This window comes from Lepisma saccharinum, chromosome 1, assembly GCF_977018435.1.
Source record: "Lepisma saccharinum chromosome 1, izLepSacc3.1, whole genome shotgun sequence".
Classification (NCBI taxonomy): Eukaryota; Metazoa; Arthropoda; class Insecta; order Zygentoma; family Lepismatidae; genus Lepisma; species Lepisma saccharinum.
The window spans coordinates 67100371-67115888 of NC_139229.1; the positions used below are offsets into that span (position 1 = coordinate 67100371).

A 15518-nucleotide genomic window follows, 5' to 3' on the forward strand; every position below is an offset into this window, starting at 1 on the left:
CATGTGGTTGTATTGGCCGATACTGCAGTGACTTGTTTTTATTGCAAATGACAGAGAATAAGGGAGAACAGGGCATAATGAGATATGGCCAGATGAGCGTTATTTTAATTAATAACTGTTGCTTTTCTCCCTCTTCTATGAACCAAAACAACAAGAATGAATAGTGTTTACATGAAATTGAAGAAGAGAGACAATCCACCGACTTTAAGAAGTCTTGCAGCATTTCAAAAACTACTTTCTTTGCATGCTCTGGGTCTAGAGAGAAGTTCACATAAAAAGAGAAATTTCCAAATGTCAAAAGATATTTTAGAATCATTCTCACTTCCACGTGCACTGTACCTTGACATTGATAATCACTTGGGTACCAATAAGAAACAGTGGTGCCTTACATAATGAACGCCTCACGCAACGAATGTCCTGCATGGGTCAGAAAATGGCTGACATTATGAGCCACACATATAAATATCGTCACACATGTTTAACCCCTCATCAGGTACACAGGGTAATGTGCTTTATGTACAACCAGCGACCTGGGTACAATTCTTGTAAAAAATGATTGTTATAAATGCACTAAAAGTCAAGGTCAGAAATCTAACACGTGGAACAAACTGCCAACAACTAAGTGGCCAGTAAAGGTGGACCAAAAAAGATCTGTTGTGTTTTTTCCTGCAATTTTTTTTACGATGTTTAGCTGTTTTGGACTGGGCTTGGGAACGTATTAAAATTATTCATATAGCAACTTATGGGAATCAGCATCCGAAATAACGAATTCTGTCCTGGAACAGATAGCAGCACATTTTTCTCCATTGGTTCCATGAAGAATGAGCTTATAGTGTAGGAAAAATGTAAATATGCGATTTAACTGATTTCAAATGTGGGAAGTAGCTCCATGGTTTGTAGAGCTCTGTGGTATAGGTTCTGAATTATGGGCATGAAAAAATACATTATGTTTTGATACCTGGACATGGATGAGCTTTCATCATTGTTGTGATTAGCTTAAATTAGAAGGAAGCAATGCAAAATGTGAAAAGTAAGGCAAAGTTCCCTGTGCCATGAAGAGAGATGTAGGGATAGGGCTCCACACATTCTCAATCTCAGCCATTTTGGAGGTGATGTGATCAGTACCATGCTCTGCCTGCCTTTACCCCCTCCCCCCTGGGATGCCCTCATGTACCCATTGGTTTGAGGCTGGGTGAGCCCCAGAGCTGCTTTTTGCAGGGACAAGGCTGGAAAAATTCCAACCTTGGATGACCCACCCTGGGAATCAAGCCCGTGTCTCCCACGTAGTGATATATTCCCTGTTGATTGATTGATTTAAATTCAGATTCTGTGTGCATCAGTATATATCTTTTTTCACCTGTTATGTTATAACCGAGCTGTGCTGGTCTAGTTGGTAGGGTGTCTGACTGCCACATGGGACATCCAGGTTTGATTCCCAGGGTGGGTGATCTAAGGTTGGAATTTTTCCAGCCTTGTCTTAGCATAAAGCGGCTCACCCAGCTTCAAATCGATGGTTGCCTTGGGGCAACCCTGGGGAGGTGGGATAAAAGTAGCTGGAGCATAGTTCTGATCACATCACCTCCAAATTGGCAGAGATTGAGAATGTGTGGGGCCCTACCCCCACATCCCTTTTCATGGCACAGTGTTATATGCACAGGAAACTTTACCATGTGATAAGGGAGAAAGGGTGTGGAGGAGCTCCTAGTCAAATTTAGGAGTTTAGGTAGTGTTAACTGGACATAATCTATTGTCTAGTGCTTGTAACTATACTTATTCTATCTCAGTGTTTCTAGAGAGCACCTCTTCGAACAAATTTCTTTCTGCTAGTGGTGCAGAGCAAACTTACGACACCTGTAGTTTTACTACAAATCCGGTACGCTAACCAAGTACTCCACAGTGCCTCCTGGATTTTTGTACTAATTTTTCCTCCACTTATGCTGCTATTTCTAATTTTTAAGGAGAGGGACCTCCCAGATGGCGCAGTGGTAGCGTCGTCGCCTTGTAATCAAGGGGTCCCAGGTTTGAGACCCGGTGGAGTCGCATATTGGTTCGGAACCCACTTTAAACTGTAGGTCCAGTCCCGATCAGCCTTACTGTGCATAAAGTGGCCTTAAAATACCAACTCAGAACCAACCATATTTGCTTGAATTCTACTCTGCGATGACTTGCATTGTTTTGGACCATTGATATGAATGCTACTTTGATTTTCCTTAATTTCCAATTTGGCTCTTTGTGTAGTACTGTTGTCTTTTTTGACTGAATTTTATGTGATTTATTCCATGCATGTCTGGCTATTTTTGACCTATCCGTTATACCTTTGCACGTGTGTTGCTTGTGTTCATTTTTCTTGTGTAGAGGGCATTGGACTCTCCTCACCTGAATTCACATTCTATGTTGTATATCCAGTTTTTACTACCTTATGGGGAGTTTACCGGATTGATGTTTGATAGTATGTTTCTTAGTGTGTTCTTACTGCTGAATGATGTCCTACGTTGGAAGTTTGAACCAATTCTACTTTTCCTTTGTGATAACTCTTAGAGGTATGGTATGCGTACTGTGTCTTTGGAGTCAGTTTTTTTTATCTCACTGTTTGTCTGCATAGCCTTGGATGGGTCTGTTAGTTAATATTGGTTAATTCCCGTTGATTTTCATTGTATCTATGATGTCTTCCTTTTCTTGTCAGTGTTTTGCCAGATTTGAACGGATTCTTCTGGCCCTTGAGCTTAGGCAGTGGACTGTGACACTCTTTACACTCTTGAGGTGGTTTAATTTGAAGTATGGATGGGACAAATTAATCGGTACTCTATCAGTATCGGCTGATATAGGCACACATTGGTAAAATTGCTGATAATTTTACTGATCTATCAATAAGTAGCTTATAATTTAGTGTAATATACTGCCATTTTTTATATTTTTATGGATGATGATGATGATGAGTTGTCTGCCTGAAGGCAGGTCTTTTGACCGTAAGGTTGCCGGGTAAGGTGAACCCATGGTGGTTTGCCATTACCTTCCATGGGATGAGGATGAAATAGACATTTACAAACAACCATGCACAAGTAGGATTCGAACCTGGGACCCGTAGCGTCGCAGCGCGATGTGCTAACCACTCGGCCATGGGGTCCGGATATAAAACATATAATCTCTGTCCTACTGTTTTACAAATTAAATGTCCAAATATGCTGCTGCTTTTCCATTGTTAACACATGTTTATTAAGGATGTCAATGAATCAACCATTTGCATTCTTCAAAGACCATTTGGAATTTTATATCAAATCTGTGGAATATCGATTATCAGTATCTGTAATTTTTTTGTCAGTACTGTATCAGTCTCTCTCCCGCACCGTGACTGTGCGGTCTAAGGATTTATGCTTTTGGCTCCGGCTATGCAAAATGCGGAGGTTAGTCTCCTGAGGGAAGCTAACAACTTTACTCCTGAGATTTTGGCCTGTGTATGGGACGATTGGCCACCCACCATCGTGAGGAAATTGGGGAGCTACGAAAGAGTAGCGTAAACCAGTCATGAAAACCTACAACAACGGCTGGCGGTTCATCATGCTGACCACACACCACCCCGTAACTGGTAGGATGATCTCCCCCCTTGGGTAACTGAGTGAGTAGGATCAGGTGAGAGCAAGGTCGGCAGTTTGTAGGTAATCCCAAGCCCTCAATGTGCTGTTGCGCCATGGGTTATTATTACTATTATTTTATCGGTATCAGTCAACATTTAATAGGGATGTGCCGAAACCTATTACAGATGTATGAAAATCGGCAGAAATTGACATATCTGTATCAGCAAAAATCCAATATTTAAACTGGTACAGATTATACTATAGTTTTACCTTCTAATAAGTTTTATATTTTAGTTTTGTAAGTTATTTTGAAAATTAGATTATGATTCTTAATCATTGTAGAGCTTTTGTAATAAAATTATTGCAAACTCTTATTCAGAGGATTAACCTAACTCAAAATCAGAAATAAAACACTACATTGCTGAACCAACTAGTCCATGTGACCAGGATCTGCCATTGTATTGAAAATTCAAAAATGAGTATTCAAGCCTGAAGCAAGTGCTGAGAAAATACTTGGGCATAGCTGCTGCATCAGTATTCAGTGAATAAGTGTTCGGTGTTGCTGAACAGATTTGCAATAAAAGAAGAAGTAGGTTACTTCCAGAAGTGCTTCAAAAACTTGTGTTTATGAAGTTGAATCTGGGAGCAGTAAATTTCCAACGTTGAGAACAGGAATTCATTTTGCATTTCAAGGAACTGCTTGTGTACTAATGTTAAATCTCTTGAGAATGTATGTTCTTCTTAAAGGTTCACATAACCACTTTTTGTAGATGCAAACGTACATTCGCATCTCTTGAGAATATATATGTATATACATATGATATGCAATAGAAATGTACATAGGAAATTTATTTTTGTTATGCAAAAAATAACATTCCATTTCTGTTTCATAATCTTATGTATCGGAATCGGTTAAATATCCGTATCGGTTCCAAAAATTATCGGTGGGTACATCGGCATCGGTAAATTTTCAGCTTTGTCACATCCCTAAAATTTAATATCATTCCATCCCTAATTTGTAGTGTAGGTATCTCCCAGTTTGTGTTGCCTTTCGATATGCAGCTGTTTATATTTAATTTCTGGACCTGCTTTCCATGTGGATGTATGCTATTCAGATAATGGACAAAATCGGGTAGTGTGTGGTCTCCACATGGCCTACTAAAAATGTACGATCTACTTACTCAGCCCGTGTCTTAGGTTTGCTGGTGGTGTTCCATGTATATGGTGCTAAGTGTTGGTGATGGTGGTGAACCCATGGCCATACCCTCTTTTTGTTGGTAGAAGCCAGTGTCTGGCTGGAAGTATGTCGTATTGATGCATAGGGACTGTAACTCTCTGATGACTTTAACCTGAGTGTTGCTTGGTTCTGTAGTGTATTATCTTGCAAAATAAAAAACATCTGGGTGGGGGGAAGGGTCTCCTCTTTCTATTAAAAGGCTAAAGAATAACAAAATGCATTGGCCTCAAGATATGAAAATTATTCCTTTGGCAAATGAAATTATTCATTGATGTCATTTGTGAGTTGTACCATATAGCTTCTCTAAATCTGAATTAGTTCCTACAGAAAGCAGAGAGAGATAAATCTAAATTACTTCCTACAGAAAGCAGAGATAGATATTGGAGTAGCTGTGCTCTGTGAGCTTGGATTTTTTATAACAAGAATACCTACTTAGGTAAAATATGAGGATGACAAGTCCTTTATGTTCATATTCCTCCTTTGTGGTCTCTGGCAGAGAACTTGAGAGACTTGCCTACCGTAGATCTGTGTATTGCAGTCTTCTATAGCTAGATTGTTGACTCGCAGACAGCATAGGCTATACCATCTGTGACTAGTCTTGAATTCACCAGTTTTCAATACATAGAGCTCACAAGAAAACATAGTGTAAGTGTTGTATAGAGCAACACACGAAGGTTGAGGGAGTAAAATGTATTTTTTGTCCGCATTACTCCATGGCCTTGCATGTCCCAGAGGTGACACACCCGAGACAGTTGATGCTACTGTAACGATGGTGTTATCATTGTAGCGTACAAGAGTAATGCCAGTACTTTTGTCTGTTAGTTGATGATAACTTCCCCACTCTTGTTTCTTGCATGAACTAATATCCCTTAAGTTGAGCATTTTCACACGATTTAGGTGAACCGTACCAGTTCCATCATGACCATGTGCCTGTAAATGTTCCAGCAGACGAATGGAAGTAAAATAGTTGTTAAAAAACAAAGAGAGCTGTGAACGAGCTGAAAGTTCGGATATCAAATCCATGACTACAGAGCCGTGTACTCCCAATTCTGGTATTGTATTTCCCGTTGCAGCACCTTGATAAGGCTCTCTTTGAATAGGATATCCAAGATGCATCGAAAATGCCCATGCTTTGAAACCAAAGCAAATGGGTTTCACATGGATGTGCTGTTTGGCGTCATGTCTCCCATAATATGGCACCTGGATATAATTGGAGCCAATGCTCATTTATCATAGACCAAACTGGCCTTATGTTCCCAAAACAATCAACAGCATCTAGTTTTGAATTGTGTCAAGAAATGTATGTATCGCAGTATTTCTTCAAATCTATTCCTTGACATTGCTTTCGAAACACCTGCGTGATGTACATCATCAGCTAATTCCAAATACATTTTGGTTCTAGCCATTACATTGTATCCAGAAATGAATAATATTGCAAAGAAAAGTTTGAGTTCATCCTTGCACAATGTAAATGCACGTTTTCCTTTCTGTACAGCATATTCAATTGTGGATTGAACTATAAAATCAATAACTTCATCATCCAAAAACATTTAGGAAAATTGTACTGGTGTGAAATCATTTTGAAGAAAGTCGATCGAAGGTTTGTTTCTGTTGACACTCTTTTCCCACACGAACTTCAGACTTTATTCTCTGATGTGAAGGAATAACTTTTACTCCAGTTTTGATTTGAATACAACTACCGGGATCTGTGCTTGTTGATACTTCAGATTTTGGTCGCTTCTGCGGAGGACTTCCAAAATCAAACTGAGGCACTTCGGACACTGAAATAGCTGCAACATTATCACTCGCATCATCATCTGGTTCACCATGTCTCAAATGCACTATTCCCTTATCGGTGATTTTGGAGCAAACCAGCACTGCACCTGTCCGAAGTTGGTTACCAGAGAGTTTGTTCATATCTCCAATAGGTTCATCTTCATCACTGTCACCATCGCTTAGAAGAACATTCTCAGGAGGTTCTGTGTATACACTTGCATCTAGTAGGTAGTCTTGTCTCTTCTAATATACAAGTGATCTGCTCTACAGTCAACCTGGAAAAATTATACAACTGATATCATAACACGGCCGTGATGAAAGCATTGGACCCGTTCGTGCTCACTGTCGACATTAAATTATAATGATGTACGTAGAAGATGATGATAACCATTCAACGAAAGTGAACATAGCATAAATATAACCAATATGTGCTATTTATGCACACACAAAAATAACCTAATTAAGTTTTAGTATAATACAAAAACATACCTATTGTTAGCAGCCATAGCGCACGATGCAAACACAATGGAAACGAGTGTGAACAACAATGATTCACCAAGCTCTGTGTAGGGAAACTGAATGTCACTCTGCTTCAGTCGCTGAAATAGTTGCCAACTCGTCCACGAAATTATCGTTGTAAAGAAATACTTCAAAACACATGAGCAAAAAAATATACTAAATTATTAAATTTTATGTCGACAGTGGGCAGATATGGGTTAAGTCTTCGTCCCGTTGGTAAATGACTAGGGTATCATCGGCATATCTTCTGTATCTTACGTGAGCAAACTCTGGTTCGGTAATTATTGATTTCTCTGCCACATGTAGTACAATGTTGGACAGGCTGTTGTCCATTGGTGGGAGAAACTGTCTTCGAACTGGAAATAGTTGTGGGTGAGGCAGGCTTGTAGGAGGTTGCAGATTTCATCGGTTACGAATGGGAGTGTACCATTGCTGTGGTGCCATGTTCTGGTAGGGTCAAGTGTAAGGCTGATTGAAATGGAGGAGTACATATGTACCACGCCTGTGCTGGCTAGCTTACAGTTGTTGTCTTTGACGAAGGAGGTGACAGTTTTTTTTTGCTTCAAGGCTGTTCTTTAGGCAGTAGGTTAGCTTGTCGTCCTGAGTAGCGAGTTTCTGGAGCCATTTGGTCAGGTGTACACTGGGTTGATTGAAGCGGGCCACTATGATTCTTAGAGAGGGTTTATGGCTTTTTGGTATGGCGTAGGTGGGTGTGTTGATTAATTTTTTGCTTTTGTGGAGGAGGGCACAGTTCTCTAAAACTTGCCGGATGCCTGTACTGTATCTAATTGTGGGGTCCAGTTTCAGTTCTTTGTAGCTTTCAGTGTGTTTAGTTTTCATGAATTCTTTCACTGTATTGGCCATTTTCCCATCATGACGTATTGATTACATTTGTCTGATTTTATGCACCAACATCTATTGTCCTGTGCCAGTAGGTTGGTCATATTAGCACAGGATGATGAGAATGAGACAGCTAAAGCGATGCTTTGCAAAAAAAATTGCTAGTTGGGGTATTCCATCCTCCTCTCACTTTGAGCACAGCTTCCAGTTGATCTGACAGCAGGCTTCATCTACAAGCTCTCTGTTTATGCTCGGTAGATATAGGATGATATTCTAACTGACAATGATTCTCTATCATAAAAAGTTGAAGCTGTTTCACAAATGTATGCATGTTAAATGATTGATTCAAAACAAACTCACTTCTTCTTTCCTTCCTTCCTTGTTTCTCTCTTCTTCCACATGTATGGCTCATGCTTTATGTTTTCAATGGTCTCTATAATTACTTTTTTTTATATATACTATTTATCACAGTCCATGTGTCAACACGTACCCACGTTGGGCTTGCGTTGGCAAGTGAAAAAAGAAAGCAACTTCCATGTTGGTGGCTCGAGCACTCGTCTTTCAGATCTTGAATCCGTAACACTAACTACTCACTACAGCTTCTACTTTGTGTGGCGACTGGCATTTTTTCTCTTTTTTCTGCTGCCTATGTAAAAGTTTTCAGCTGCCTATGGAAATCTTTACATTATTTAAGTGTCATCTCCAGCAAAGGCAACATATAACTTCCCAAGAACATAATGTGGCAGTTAATATGATTTGGTCTTTAAAAACTTTTCATATTTTAATTTCCACAACACCATCAACCAAGCATTTACTTTCTTGACGTGTAGTACATTCTGTTTACTTAAAAAAAGAGTATGAATGGCTAATTTCTTTGTATTTATAAATGGTAATTAGTGTGGTGTTATGCATTTATAAAAAATACTGAACTGGCAAGCAGGTAAGTTGGATTCATTGATGAGGTCAAAGTTGTATGTTTTATTGTCATGTTTACCTGATTAATATTGCATGCATTGGAAAGTCAAGTGTGGCTAGAAATATACTTTCAGGCTAGTGCAGAGAGAGGGTCACGACTAAATGGTATTGTAAGTGCAGAAATTTTGTACCATCAAGTTTGATGGATGCAAGAATTAAATCAAATTAAAGAATCGTTAGTGGTTTCGCTTTTATTATTTATTGAGCTACATATTTTTATACATTTTATTGAGAAATGTAAGGAATACTGCACAATTTTCACGTATTTCTTCTAGGCAATACTAGGGCTCAGCTGCTACCAATGTTGATGTATTGTTATTGATAAGGTAAAAAAAAAAAAAAGGTAAAGTGCTCCCCTGTGCTTAGCACCATGCCATGGAGGCATATAAGGGGTGTGGGGGTAATGCCCCACACTTTCTTGATCCGGTCATGAGTGGAGGTGATGTGATCAGCATCACGCCCCTGACCGCCTTTACCCCCCAGGGTTTCCCCCAGGTACCCATGTCATTCGATGCTGGGTGGGCGCCGTGCCCGCTTCCAACGTTAGAAAAGTTCCCGGATTTGAACCGGCCGGGGATCGAACCCGGGACCTTGAGCATGGTAGTCAGACGCGTTACAGACTGAGCCACCGCGGCCACTAGATGGGATTTATTATCTAATTATCCTGTAAATATGCAAAATTCAAAATTTGCATTTACTTTGCTGTCTTGTGTGTAAAACTGGATTTTGTGAGTACATAACAGGTGTTCTAATATTGTTATGTAATTCTTGATTATTTTAAAGTGAAATTCTGGAAAATTGATGCTTATAATTGCTCTGGAATGCTTAAACAGTAATGTCCTGCATTGTGGCTACGTGACACGTGCTGGTTCAAGTCTCTGGGGGTGGAGGGGGAGGGGGAGGGTAACAATTCTTCTTAGATTTTCCCTTTGTGTGGGACCAGTGGCTACCCACTGTCCTGAGGAGAACTACAAGTGACTAGCATAACCTTGCCATGGAAACCTACCACAATCACTAAGGGTTTGTGGTGCTGAGCACAAACTGTTTGGATGACCTTCCACCTCTGCTGGGGCATGTGGGAATGAGGCTGGCAGTCAATAGATAGACCCTGGCTCTCGTGGTCTGTTGCACCACAGGTTATTATTATTTATCAATAATTCAAACAACTTTTAATTGTTCCAAGTTTCTAGCATTGATATTAGTATGTAGGGAATATGTTAGAATATCATTATTGATAAGGGGTATACGTTCAGGGTAGTAACAGCTCATCACTAGTTTATAGTGTTCTAGTTAAAACAAAGATAGAAGAGAATAGTATTTTTATTTTGTACTGGACGAGGTTCAGCCTAGGTCTGCTGTATCACCTAATACAAAAATGTTACAAAGAATTTTGTAAGGTGCCTGTGCTTAGAGCCTCGCAGTAGAATAATTTTTCATAGCATTGTAGTATTTTACGTTAAGGCAAAAGCTAGATTTTTTATTGTAATTATGTATTATATAAACTGTGTGTAGAAACACAGACCCATGTAGTAGTTCTGAATGCCAGGAGTGCATGGTTGTTGATAATTTTTCTTTGTTGCCTTTGTGTTAACACTAGACAGTACCAAATTTTGTTTTCACCCAATCTAGTACAGATAACCATTATAATTTTTATTAGAATTTAGTTTGTTTGTGACAAAGCAAAAATTCTAAATTACCATGTGGCAAAGAGAAACATAAAAAGAGTGTTTTCTTTTTTTCAGGAGTGTTAATTGTAAGTAGATTACAAATTGAGCATGTCGTGAAAATATTAAGTAGTGAGAATATTGGAACTTACTTTACAGGTCCGGTCGGGGTAGCTGCTGCTGCGGCGATAGCATCGGCGAAGAAAAGGAAGAGACCTCATTCGTTTGAGACAAATCCATCTATACGGAAACGCCAACAAAATCGTTTGTTAAGGAAATTGAGGGTACATACATATATTTTTCTTGCTTTGTTACTTGAGATCATTTAATTCAATTGAGGTGGGAAATTATTTTTTCCTCAAGATTTTCATTCTTGAATTGATTATAATGGGTTACATAAATATTTAGTAATTGAGAAGTAATATTCAAGCAAGATGGTTTGGCATGGATAATGTGATTAAATTATTGTGGAGCTAAAGTTTTGTGTTTCCAGGTTGTAGTTTTTATTGATTGTCAGATTAGTTTTGAAGGACCATTGCTTTCATTAATACTGGTTACAGCATGTAGGATAAAGATGGTAGCGTGCCATTGCTTTGGTTACTCCCAGTTGGTGCTAGTTCTGATTTCTCCCACTTGGCGATCCTGGTGGATATTTGTTAAAGCACAGTAGATGATTCATCCGATGATTCCCATCTATGCCAGAAAACAGAACTAGCCGGTGATGCATAAAACAGCAACATGATATCATCTCCATCCTAGATACCGAAACCTGTTTTTATGAAGGCAGTGATCCAAATTAAACAGTCAGTAAAGAACATAAATGTGGAAATATGAAACTTCATGTACACAAGATGTGGTTTATTTTTTTTCTAAATATTACTTTTCGCAAGAAAATTCAGAGTGTGTGTAATGATTATCTTATAATTGGTTATGTGAAATTTATTGTTTTTAAATGTTTATTCACGAGATTGGTTTGTCCAAGCCCCCCCTTTTTTTTTCAAAACTTTGCTGTCCCCTCCTTGATCATCTCTGATTACTTCAAATTTTATGGATGGGACAGATTAATCAGTACTCTTATCTGTATTGGCCCATATTGGTATAATTACGAATAATTTTGCCAATCTGATATATATCTAAATATCTTATAATATAGTGCAATATTATGACATTTTTTTTTTTTTTTGAACATTACCGTATAATAGTTTTTCTTGTATGTACGCATTGCTTGCATTATAGAATTATTTTCTTGTAGTTTACGGTTGTTACAAGCATAAGAAAACAGTTTTTCTTTGTGACGTTTCAGGAGAACACACGCTCCTTTCATCAGACATTTATTTTCATTTTGACTAAAGATACAGTTATAACAATGGTTAGTATTTTTTTAAACAAAAAGAATCAGTTATATAATGGATGTTGTCAATGTTACATTGTTGTAATATAGCAACTTAACTGTGATTATGTGGGACAAACAGCAAGGAAAATGGCAATAAGATGGCACGAACATGATTTGGACATTATAAATCTAAACCCAAGAACAGGTTTGTTAACTCATATCATCGAAGAGAAACATTTGATTAAAAACAGAAGGGTTTTAAAAAGATTAACGGGAAACACAGAGTTGAATGTCTGGGAAGCTTCGTTCATTGCAGAAGAACACTGGAATAAATTAAATAATGAAAATGGTAACATAGATCCAGTATGGAGTTTTCTTTTTCACAAATGGAGTAAGCCACCATCTTTAAAATTTAATATAACAGAAAACATCAAGAGACTTTGTGAAAACAATGATGAATTTGAATTACCTGATGATATTTGGGATTCATAATTTAAAAAATCTCAAATAAAAATAAAACAGACTGCTTTTTTCACAGTTAAGTTGCTATATTACAACAATGTAACATTGACAACATCCATTATATAATGGATTCTTTTTGTTTAAAAAATTACTAACCATTGTTATAACTGTATCTTTAGTCAAAATGAAAATAAATGTCTGATGAAAGGAGCGTGTGTTCTCCTGAAACGTCACAAAGAAAAACTGTTTTCTTATGCTTGTAATAACCGTAAACTACAAGAAAATAATTACCGTATAATTTCCATTACCTGCTTTTTATGAAGTAAATGTCTAAATGTTCTTTTACATTGTAGTCATCTGGTAACACAATTTATTAAGGAGGTAAATGAACCTTTCATTCTCTTCAAGGACATTTGAAATTTTATATCAGTAAAATATCGGTTTTTGGTGTCTGTAAACTTTATATCGGTATTGGCCAAAATTTCATATCACCTCAGTGAAAATATTACGTTGTCAATCCCTGATAATCTATTGGTATTATATAATGGTGCTTCTTGAATTCCAGCAAACAATAGATGAATTCGCCACACGAGTTGGACAGCAAGCAGTTGTTGTTGTCGCTACACCTGGCAAACCTCAAAACAGCTTTAAAGTTTTTGGAGCAAAGCCTCTTGAGGATGTGGTAAGTACGGTGTCTGAAAAATATTCTGGATATATTACTGAAGATTTTCTTATATGTATGCTAACTTTTTCGTGTTACATGTAGCTTCTGTGCTCACAGACACTGTACGGTTACGGACACTTCTGGGTTGTAACAATTCTATTGAAAGTCAATGGTATCCTTACAACCCAGAAGTGTCCATGACTGTACACATAAGAAAGATTATATTTATTCTTTAGAAGGTAAATTGGTTCGGTGCATTTAACAGGTACGTGGAAAGTTAGTATGTATTTTATGCATTGTGTTAATTATGCCATCCTCTGTTCTGTTGGAATATTATTTGTACCTTGTTAAATTTATTGCAAAGAAAAAAATATATACAAATCCTCTTCCTAACTTGTTTAACTACTGTCAAGATAATAACAGGTTGGATTTTTGCAAAGTTGTGAGAAAATCGGATGAAAGTTACATATCTGGAACAGAAATTGTAACTGCATGGAAATGTTATGAAATTTCACATTTTTCCAAGCTGTACCTGGAATTTTGGAGATTGTCTTGGAAATTCCTTTGCCCCGTTTTATTTGTATTAATTACAAAAAGTATTCATTTAAAACAGGCCAGTGTCATGATAGTTGTTTATTTACTTATGTCGCGTTGCTGTGTACTGAAGTCATAGTTTTGTGATAAGTTTTATTTTTGTGATTGAAGTATAATGTATAATGCCCCGCGTTTTTGTATTATTTTGTATCGCTCAGAGGTAGAAAATATGATGATAATAATAGTGGTTAAAAATAAAAGGGTTTGCTATCCTAAATATTCCAAGTTTTCTAAGGATATTATTCTTGTTTATTTGTAATACAAGATGGTAATTTTTTATAAACTTATTTATACTTGTGTTTATTTTTTATACCTTTGTATTTTTTCTCTATTAATTAAATAACCTTCATTATACTAAGAAATGAAAGGTGTGGAAAGGAGCAGGTGTAGGGGAGTTGGGAGCCTGCATTAAAAAAATTTAGAACTATTTTTTAAATAAAAGAAAATATGTAATGATGTGTATTTTGCCGTGCTTACTTTCTACACTTGTCCTGGAGCAATTGTAGAAAATCCTTGAAATGTCCTGGAAAGAATTGCATGATTTTGTGTAGGAACCATGTTTTAGTTCGAACTTTGTCAGATACCTTGTTCTCTGGCAGAAAAAAATAATGAAAATTTGAAGTATCAAATTAGAATGGGGACATAAGGTAGATTCATGGTTTAGTACAGAAAATGTGAAAATATAAGAACTACAGCCAACCAGGAGTAAACAAAGCAGTGATGTGCTATCATCTCCATCCTACATGCTGGAATCTGTGGGAAATTTTCAAGTTTTTGAAATTAATGGACCAACTAAGAAAATGAACATGGAAATACAAACACGACAAGATAAATGTATAAAGTTAAAGCAAAGTCCTCTCCTGTGCTTTGCACCACACCATGAATGTGTATAGGGGTGGGGGTGATGTGATCGGCACCATGCCCGTGGCCCCAGAGTTTCTTCCAGGTACCCACTTTATATGGCACTGGGCGTGTGCCGGAGCTGCTGCTTGAAGAGGTGGAAAAATCCCGGTTGTCCGCTGCTGGGGATCGGACCTTAGTCCCCCTCATGGTAGTAAGATGCCCTAACGACTGAGCTACCACAAAAAATGTATGAAGTAATACCTACAAAAAATAAGATAGATCTACCATGTAAGGGAATAGTTTCTTCATGAATAGACCCACCAACATTTCTGCTGCACGTACCTTAACAGCTGTGGCACTTTTGTTTAATTTACAACTCACAGTGACTTCTAGTCAGGAGGACAAATCTGTGAGTGGGTATGTGCAGTGAATGGCACATACTCATTAGTTACCACTTGCAAATAAAGATATATCAGGCCAGATAATAAAAATCCTGGCATATTAGCCTAGTATGTGCGGTGATTTAAATATCGTGAGTGACAACAGTAAATTTGCAACACTATGGCAACAGAATAATAGTGCCAGAGTAATCATTGTGGGCGAGAGACGCTGAGGGTACTGATGTCTTGGTAATCTGTGCATTGCTTATCCTTTGATCTTGGACCGTTCCATCGTTCGCTTCACACAGTTCATATCCTTCCATTCCTATTCTTTCTTTGTCCACTGCAGTGTTCCTTTTTTCCAGGTTTCAGTCATGTGCATTATACAGTCTGTTCTCCGATGTGACCTTTCTATATGCCCCTACCATTCTCAACCTTTCTTCCTGCAGTTGTCCAATTTTGGACATCCCACATTGCAGTAGATTACAAATTTGGATGTCCAAATGGAAATTACTGTACCAGGTATGAAATTTGATAGAATTATTGCAATGCAATGTAAGTGGTCCTCGTTTATTATACTGGGAACATGGCAGTGTGAAATTTGTAGCATCCATTTGAATTGCATTGAATATGAGTATTGTCTGCATTTACATAGGACT

The 15518-nt window shown here is 37.8% G+C and overlaps 1 protein-coding gene across 11 annotated transcripts in view; it reads left to right on the top strand.

Moving 5' to 3' along the window:
• The window catches only part of LOC145996130 (DNA-binding protein P3A2-like), a 64040-nt gene that overhangs the window by 9812 nt on the left and 38710 nt on the right, over nucleotides 1-15518 (top strand). For all 11 annotated transcript variants that reach the window (XR_014442756.1, XR_014442757.1, XM_083132448.1 and 8 more), the window contains exons 5-6: nucleotides 10743-10867; nucleotides 12944-13060. Coding sequence is in view for 9 of the 11 variants with exons in the window: in XM_083132448.1 (XP_082988574.1) it covers nucleotides 10743-10867; nucleotides 12944-13060 (242 nt within the window). In the remaining 2 variants the exon portion in view is untranslated. The remainder of the gene's footprint in view (nucleotides 1-10742; nucleotides 10868-12943; nucleotides 13061-15518) is intronic.